At 48.5% G+C, this 8,746-nt stretch overlaps 1 protein-coding gene across 4 annotated transcripts in view; it reads left to right on the forward strand.

Annotated features, from left to right (window-relative positions):
* CLSTN3 (calsyntenin 3) overlaps window positions 1–8,220 on the forward strand; it is a 35,506-nt gene extending 27,286 nt beyond the window's left edge. For all 4 annotated transcript variants that reach the window (XM_049882344.1, XM_049882348.1, XM_049882346.1 and 1 more), the window contains 2 exons: window positions 6,779–6,981; window positions 7,251–8,220. In XM_049882344.1, the coding sequence (XP_049738301.1) occupies window positions 6,779–6,981; window positions 7,251–7,391 (344 nt within the window). In that variant the 3' untranslated portion in view covers window positions 7,392–8,220. The remainder of the gene's footprint in view (window positions 1–6,778; window positions 6,982–7,250) is intronic.
* Window positions 8,221–8,746: the final 526 nt, after the last annotated feature.

Genomic DNA, 8,746 nt, shown 5'->3' on the forward strand with positions numbered 1-8,746 from the left:
AAGGCCTGGTAATCTCCTTCCAAAAAATCAACCATTGAAACCCCTGTGGAGTATAGTTCTATTTTGACACAAATGGGGTTGCCATGAGTTGGAGTTCACTCAACAGCAGATGGTTTGGTTTGGTTTGGTGTACTAGCACTATCTTAGGTGCTTCTAGAGATAAAAAAAGAATTATAGGATAAGTGCAGTCCGTATCTTCAAGTAGAAAGTCGGCATATTACATATACAGTTATGTCCTAACTGTAAGTCATAAGCATATTTCTAAAACAAAATATGCAAAATATTACATCCAGATGGAGGGCCGCCCTTCAGAACAATCTTGTTCCCTGGCCATACTCCTTTACCAGAATTGGAATTTTTAAATTTCCAACCTAAGAGTTGCGTAATTGTAGAAAATCTAGAAAATACAAGTATAAAGAAGAAAAATCAGTCATAATTCCCTCACGGTGAGAGAACCACTGCTGATACTGAATATTATGTTCCAGGCTTTTTCTATACCTATTTTTCTCTAAACAAAGTTGGGAGCAAACTATTTTGTAACCTGCTATTTACACTTAATATTATAAAATAAGTATTCTTTCATATTAGTAAAAAGTTATAAAAATTTTGTATAAAATGAAAATGATGCTAATGTTGCTGAAAAAAAATTTTTTTTTTCTTTTTGGTAATCCCTTTTTTAGAATTGCTTTCAAAGCCAATTCATGAGGTGGATTTATTTTTGTTACTTTTTAGACACATGTTGCTTTTGGCCCAGTTCAGTATTACTGAACTTCATTATTCACGTTTATCACAGATGGCTCTGGATACCATTTTCTGTTTTTAAACACCCAGTTTACTGTCAAAGGGCACAGATTTGTCACTATTTAAAAAAGTCAAGAGGCTATGTCATAGGCTCCCAAAGGAGGTCTGTGAATGCTTTCTGCAGAGGCAATACTTTGCAAGAAGTTCATGGTCACCAAAGTCACTCCTGTGAAAGGACAGTCCTCATTTTAGTACATGGAATGGTAATAGTAAGAATAAATAGTAAACATAAAGGCTCTCAGCGTGTGCCAGGCTCTATGCTAAGTGGCCTTTCACACATATTAACTCATTTAGTCCTTATAAACAACAACAAGTGAAATTGGTACTAGAATTATCCTCTTTTGGAGGCAAGGAAACAGAAACACAGAGAGGTTAAGGACCTTGCCCAAGATCACACAGCTAGAAAGTAGCAGAGCCAGGGCCCAAATCCAGACAGTATGATTTCAGAGCCTGTGCACTAACTATATTATTGTTGTGTGCCATTGAGTTGATTCTGACCCATAGGAATCCTATAGGACAGAGTAGAACTGCCCCATAGGGTTTCTAAGGCTGTAATCTTTATAGATGCAGGCTACCACATCTTTCTCCTGAGGAGCAGCCGGTGGGTTTGAATGGCCTACCTTTCCGTTCGCAGCCGAGTGCTTGACCTCTGTGCCACCAGGCTCCTTTAACTAACTATGACTCTCCACTTCAATGTTTGATGCTTTTAAAATTGTTGTTGTTAGGTGCCATTGAGTCAGCTCCCACTCATAGTGACCCTTCGTACAACAGAAGGAAACACTGCCTGGTCCTGCACCATCCTCATAATCGTTGTTTGAGCCCATGGGTTGCAGCCACTGTGTCAATCATCTCATTGAGGGTCTTCCTCTTTTTTTGCTGACCCTCTACTTTACCAAGCATGATGTAGTCTCATTATTTATAGTTATACCTAATTTGGGGGAGCCCCTGAGGGGCCTCCCAGGGCTTCTCTGATTCAGGCTCATCCCTGGTGGTCCTGGGATTCAGTCTGGTTTCCTTTCCTGTGCAGTGGCTACCATCTGCACTGGCTCTTGTGTTTCCTTTTCCCTGGGACTGGCTCCCTTCTTTCTTGCTGTCTCTGAAAACAAGCACAGAGGCCTTTTTAATTTTAAGCATTTTACTGTGATTCGGTACAACACAGCAGATGGAAATTGGGGCGAGGAAGGAGTATCAGACATAACCAGTTGGAAAAGTTCAAAGAACCTTCACACAATCATTAGTGGATAGAGACGTGTGAGCGTACTAAACCTTTTTTTAAATTTTAATAGACCTCTGGGGTCAGCCTTTTTTTTTTTTTTTTTTTTTGTCACTCCTTAGCACTTTTTCCAGTTCTTTATTTGGGAATCCTCCTACTTAGCCTCATCTGGATTAGATACTGGGTCTTGCTACTTCAGACTTAGGCCCAAGGTAGATCTGGGTTGGCATTGCTGCTGGGCCTGGTGAGATTCTCAATCCTCATTTTCTCAAGGTAGGAGGCTCCAGGTATAGAGTCCAGTTCTAACTGTCCCTGAGCTTCCTCCCCTGAGGGTCCAGCTGCCCTGCACTGACTAGCCTGGCAGGTAGTGTTTCTCACCCCCGCTCCCGAAAGCTGCTTGGTGTGCCCTGGTGTTTGTAAGTGCCACCCTTGCTTCACCACCCCGCCCCCACCCCTAGTGAAGCCTAGCCTCACCATCCATTGTTCTGAGCTGATGCCTATACCAAGCCTCCTTGGACTTAGGTGGGCCCCCTGAGATTCCAGCTGAGAGCAGCAGCCTGTCTTTGCTTCCCACCAAGTTTCTTATTTTGACCAAGTAGGGCCAGAGTTCATAGTTCATCTGGGGGTATTGGTGATTGACATCCTCTGAGATTACCAGGTGATACACATCGTAAAACCTGTTTCACTCACCTTTTCATATCCTCAAGACATTCCGTCCCTTTCACCTCCCAACCCCAAGTGGTGTTACAAAATTGCAGTTTCATAACATCAAACTACTCTAAATATGGGACTGGAGCTTCGTTTCCCTGAAGCTTCCAAGGGCATCAGAAAAGGGAGATCTGTGTGAACTAGACAGTCAGGGAGGCTTTGTGGCAAATGTAAAGTTTGAACTAGGACCTTGAAGGGTAGAAGGAATTTTGGATGGGCATGAAGACAAAAGAAGTATATTTCAGATGGGAAGAATAGTACAAGCAAAGGAAAGGCAGAATTGAACATGATGACTGCAAGGAGGTGAGAAGAGAGACAGTGAGAGAGACTGAGAGAGAGAAAATAAGAATGAATGGGAATTTGAGAATTGGGATTGAATAGTTAGAGGGTATTCATGGGTAGGGAGAGCAGGTTCCCTGAGAAGGATGTGACGAGGTGATGAAGACATTTCATTTATTTTTTTATCTAGTTCTTCCAAACTTTGATGCACGTCACAATCGCCTGGAGAGCTTTAAAAAATCTTGCTGCCTGGTTTACACCTTAGACCAATTCAGTCAGAATGTCTGGGAATGGGAGCCAGGGATCAGCAGTTTTTAAAGATCCCCAAGTGATTTCAATGTGCAGCAAAGACTGGGAACCATTTCCCTACTTTTGTTTCCTACAAATATCTGAGGCTTCACAGAAACACGTATAACACAATAGGATAAAAAATGAACATGAATTAGGCAGGGCTTCGAACCAGTTTGTTCCAGTTCCATATCCTGCTGAGAATTTGTGTTTCCACCCCAGATATACTGAATCAGAATCTACATTTTAGCAAGATATCCCAGTGGTTCTCAAAATTTGTTATATTTAATAATCACCTGGTTATCTATAGGGTTGTTATGAGTCAGAATCTACTTGACGGCAACGGGTTTGGGTTTTTTGGGTCTGGTTATCTTGTTAAAATGTAGATTCTGATTCAGTATATCTGGGGTGGAAATGCAAATTCTCAGCAGGAGGTCAAACCAGACCAAACTGGTTTGAAGCCCTGGAATTAGAAAGGGAGAAGGAAAGGACAATGCTCATCATCAGAATAAGATTGAAGTTAGGGAATAAAGGCAAGTAGTTTCTGATTTATGATGTATTCAAGTTATGACAAACTCTACTTACGACCGTCTTTTTTTTTTTTTTTTGGTATGTCTTTTCGTTAGTAATATGTACTACATACACGTTGGAGTACGTAATTTGCTGATGTCATCATTCTCAGATGTTTACTCGTAGATGTTCAAAGATTGGATTTATAAAGATACGGATAATAAAAGGCAAATAATGAAAAAACAAAACAAAAAAAAGAGATATTCAGCTTATACCAGAACTGACTTATTAAGGAAACATTGGAAGGTAACCCTATTGTAAAATCAGGGATTTCCTGTACATGAAATACATACTGTGGTTTCTATGCAGTTGCTAGAATGGGCCCAGATTTTGATTCTAAGCTTCCTTGTGGCTATAGCAAAAGGAAACCCGAGCAGTTATGAAACTTATATGATAAGAGCAAACCATTATGTTAAGAGAAACTCTGGGACTGTGACCAGAAGGAAATCTGTCCCGAGGAACTTCATAAAAGGGCACCACGAGGGGCTGTGGACAGAGCTTTCGCCGGCATCCTTCTAATCAAACAAAACCATCAGTTTCACACGGGCCATGTGCTAAAACATCCCTTAATATTGGCTATGGAGGTCATTCAAGGCCAGAATTAGCTGCTTGGATCCAATGCAGCAAGAAAGGTTCTTTGTACTTCTTAAATTCTTGGTATTTATCTTTAGCCAATTGGAAAATCCTCCCATCTCTCTGGCCTCTTGGCACATTTTAAAATAATTCTCCATACTTGTTTGCCTACAGACAGAGTGTCTGTATTTTGTCTTTTCTGTAGTCATTTCTTATTCCTGGCAATCAGCCTGTCCCCTCATTCACCAGGTCAGGAGTACAGAGGGACAAATGCATTTGATTGAGGCACAAACCAGAAGCTTGGCTTGGCATTGTTGTGTCCACAGAGCAAATTTACCTGCCACGGCCCCCACTCTGAACGGGGGTCTTGTACTCCTTCCAGAGCCTGGGTTTGGTCACAGGGTCCATCTGCTGGTGGGGTTACCTGCCCCTGGGTCTTATCCATTGATCTGGAGACCTAGGAGGGACTGTTTCCTGCAGATGAGCCGAAAGGACAGCTCTGTCCTATTCTTTCTTCTTCCCCACTCCCCAGGGCATTGAGAAATGCCTTTGCAGCCAGGCCCATCTCCGCCCTGGTCCAATGCCCAAAGAGCCTGCCTGCCCTGTCCCAGCAGAGTCAGTTCCAATTGGAGGGTGGCCCCAAGTGGGCTATGGCTCAGGTCAAGATGGAGACCAGCTTGGCAGAGTGCCGCCAGGGTGGCTTCAGGGAGGAGCGTGGCTGGCGCACCCACTCAGACAGTGCATTCTGCACACACCTGGCTGGCCCTGGAGCATGTGGCTGTGTGAGTGTGCTGGCTGCTGGGGAGAAGGCGTGTGTAGCAGGGAGGGGGGAGCTCCTGTGTCATGAGCTTCTCCGTGTTCTGTTCTCTCTCAAGTCTCAGAAGCTGTGGGTAAATTTGGGACTGGGAATTGTATATGTGAACTGGAGCATAATGTGTGTATGCCTTTGGGGGCTTGTGTGACCCTGGTCTGTGTGTATAGTGGGTGGGGGGGCACACATACATGTGATAGTCCCTCAGTGGCAGGACTGCCCAGGGCCTGGGCTTCACGGAGCCTCTGTGGTCAGGTGAGCCCCTGTGCACACAAACAGGAGGACAGGTGTTTACACCCATGTGGGGTATAGTGTCCCAGGTGCCAGTGAGGGCCCTGGTCCTGGGGGTGCGCGTGTGGGGCCTCTTCTTCCACCTGCTATCTCTGGGGCCGTGGGCACTCCCGTTCTGCCTTTTCATGCCCTCCTGAGTGCTGTATGTGTGTGTGCAGGAGGGGGACAGAGTCGTGCTCACAACTGCTCATGTCTGTAGTGTTTACATCTTACTTCAGGGTGTTGCCTGGTCTGCCCAGCTGGGAGGGAGCTGGGTGATGCTGTACGTATGGCTCTACTGTGCCCTGCTGGAGACCCTCAGACGAATTCCTTTAACCCCACTGTGTGAGCAGGCTGCCAGGTGGCTGGTGTGGGCTGGGACGTGGGCCGGCAGGAGCCTGTCTCGGGTGTAGGCCATGGTGGCCTTTGTCCAGCTGTGTGCCCACACGTTCTTCCTGGTTATGTATGTGAGCATGCACGTCTGCTTTGCTGCCATCACCTCTAACGTCCGGGTGAGAGTGCACGCACCCTCCTGCATCCCACTGCCCTTCTGGGTCTATGCTCTCCTGAACCTGGGCGCCAAAGTGACGCTGTGGGGCCATAGGCATGAGGGGCACAAGGTGGAGGTGCCTGTATCTCAGGGGCAGATTAGAGGGAAACAGAAGGCCCAGATATCCAGGACGTCCGAACACACAAGGCAAAGGGAGGTGTCGGCGAGCAGGAGTGAGCTCAGGGCAGGTAGGTAACTGAAGGGGCTGCTCCTGATCGCTTGGACCTGTCTCCCAGCCTTGGATCCATCACCACTTTCCTGGCAGCCAGACCAGGCTTGAAGCCTGCTTCTCCCCTCCTGTACCAGTTGGGCCATGTGACTGCCTCTCCCCTTCCCTCACAGGTCACTGGGGCACCTCTTTCCTAGGCTGAATGGTCCCTAGGACTGCACAGGCCGAATGACACGGGCAGATTCCCATCCTTGCCCTCTGCTGTTGAGGATGGAGCTGCCCTACCTCCCTTTGGACATCCTCTTCCCTCTGTCTACATGTCCCTTTGACCATACTGTCACACCCCTCGCCCCATCTCCTGTCTTTCCCAGTGGACTCCGTTTCTCTTTCATTTCTGCAGGCTGTTTCCCACTTCTGCCAACAATGGATCCTGTCCTCTCTTACTCTGGGACTCCCTCCTCCGCCCAGCCCCACCCCACTTCTCTGTGTATGAACCCCCCCAGGTGAGCCTGGACACAGTCTCCTCACCCCATGCTCTCCCCGCAGTGGTCCCGAGTGCAGCAACTCTCATCATTGTGGTGTGTGTGGGCTTCCTGGTGCTCATGGTCATCCTGGGCCTGGTGCGTATCCACTCCCTTCACCGCCGTGTCTCGGGGGCCGGGAGCACCCCAGGGACCTCCAGTGACCCCAAGGACCCTGACCTCTTCTGGGATGACTCAGCTCTCACCATTATCGTGAACCCCATGGAGGTGAGTGGCCCTGAGGAGTGGGCAGGACTCCTAGGTAAGGGAGTCAAGGGCCAGCTGGAACTTTTGCAGCAAAGCCCCTTAACAAGGGGCTTGGCCCTCTTCAGAGCTCTTGCAGAGCAACAGTGAGCAGGAAGGAGGAAGGCTTGGATGAGATAGGGGAGGTAGTGGGGCAGGGATAAAGGGACCAAGGGAGGTGTGGCCCGGGAGGAGAGGCTCTGAGGTGTGTGTGTAGGCCACTGACCCCTTCTCTCTGCTCCCGCCCTCTCCAGTCCTACCAGAACCGGCAGGTCTGCGTGGCAGGGGCTGCCGGTGGCCAGCAGGAGGACGAAGACAGCAGTGACTCAGAGGCAGCAGACTCCCCCAGTAGCGATGAGAGACGCATCATTGAGACTCCACCACACCGTTACTAAGACCTACGCCCCTCCCCAAACAGAGAATTCTGCCCTGGTGGGACAGAGGCACCCCCAGAAAAAGGAGAAGGACGTTCTGAGAGAAGAGAGACCAAGAGCTCCTCAGAGGGAGTCGCCCTTTAATCCCAAAATCCCAGTGGGTCCCACTGGAGTCTGCTCCCCCTCCCCCTCCACTCCTCCCTCCTCTGAACCCTCCTGAGGCCCCTGAACCCCTTGTCTCTGGCCTATCACCCCTCTGGACTGCTTCTCCTGTGGGCAGGCCTGGGCTAGCTGCTTTGGAAAGGTAGCTGGAGGACTTTGGCTGTCTTTTCTGCTCCCATGGCAGTCGACCCTTAGCTTTGTCTCCCCTCTACAACCACCACTGACATACTGTATGGGTAGGGGGAGTCTATAGCAATGGCAGGGTCAGGGGTGGCATTGAAGGAAACCTTCCCCACTCTCTTCTGTCCATGGGAAGCCTTTCTCCCTCTGGGCTCACTCAGCTGGGCGTTCCCTGCTTCTCTTGTGATCCTCCACCACCTCTGTTTCCATTTCACTCTGGGGATCCCTGCTTCTCTCCCTTTCCCAGTTACTTTCCTGTTTTGTCCTCTTCCCCTCCTACCCTTGCAATCCTGAGGTCCTACAGCCCCTGCCCCTTCCTTCATGACCTGGCCCTGGCTAGGTTGTGGGGCTGGAGGGGCGTAGGGCCCAGGTGTATTATATATAATGTATATTTTTTCAATGTTGTCGTGAACGCAGCCCCTGTGTTACTGTGTGCAGCTCACAGCCTTGTGTGTATGTGTGTGTGCAGCATTGTCATGTCCTGGGGTGGAGTAGGGTTATGGGTATGGTGAGGGAGGGGACACACCCTAAGGTTTTCGAATAAAACAACTAGAAAAAATTTCATGAGCTGCCTCCTGCCTGTTGCCTGTTCCTGCGTGGGCGCTGGTGGCAGGCTGTCTTGTCCCAGCTGCCATTTGGGTGTGTGAGCAGAGCTGAGATGAGGGCCCCAGGGCTGGTTGTCTTGGGTGCCATAACCTGGTAAATCCCCAGAACGCAAGGCCACTGGTAGAGAAAGTTGGAGGCAGATGGCTTTCACTGCTTCCTTCCCTGAGCACCTCCTGGAAAAGTATCGACAATTCAGGGAATGCAACAGACCCCTGAGTAGGTAGATGCTCAATGTACTGTGAGAACTGCTCCCCATCACTTGGAAGTAGATTTCCAAGGAGCCTCTGGTTGGACTCAAATCACCAACCTTTGAGTTAGCAGCAAGTGTGTTAACCATTTGTGCCACTCAGGGATTCCTCCCTACCACCTGGAATACTCTGCCTTGAGCACATGGGTTCCCAGCCCTGGCATCCAGCGGGAGAGGGCAG

The sequence above is a fragment of the Elephas maximus genome, chromosome 4 (assembly GCF_024166365.1).
Source record: "Elephas maximus indicus isolate mEleMax1 chromosome 4, mEleMax1 primary haplotype, whole genome shotgun sequence".
In the NCBI taxonomy this organism is placed as follows: Eukaryota; Metazoa; Chordata; class Mammalia; order Proboscidea; family Elephantidae; genus Elephas; species Elephas maximus.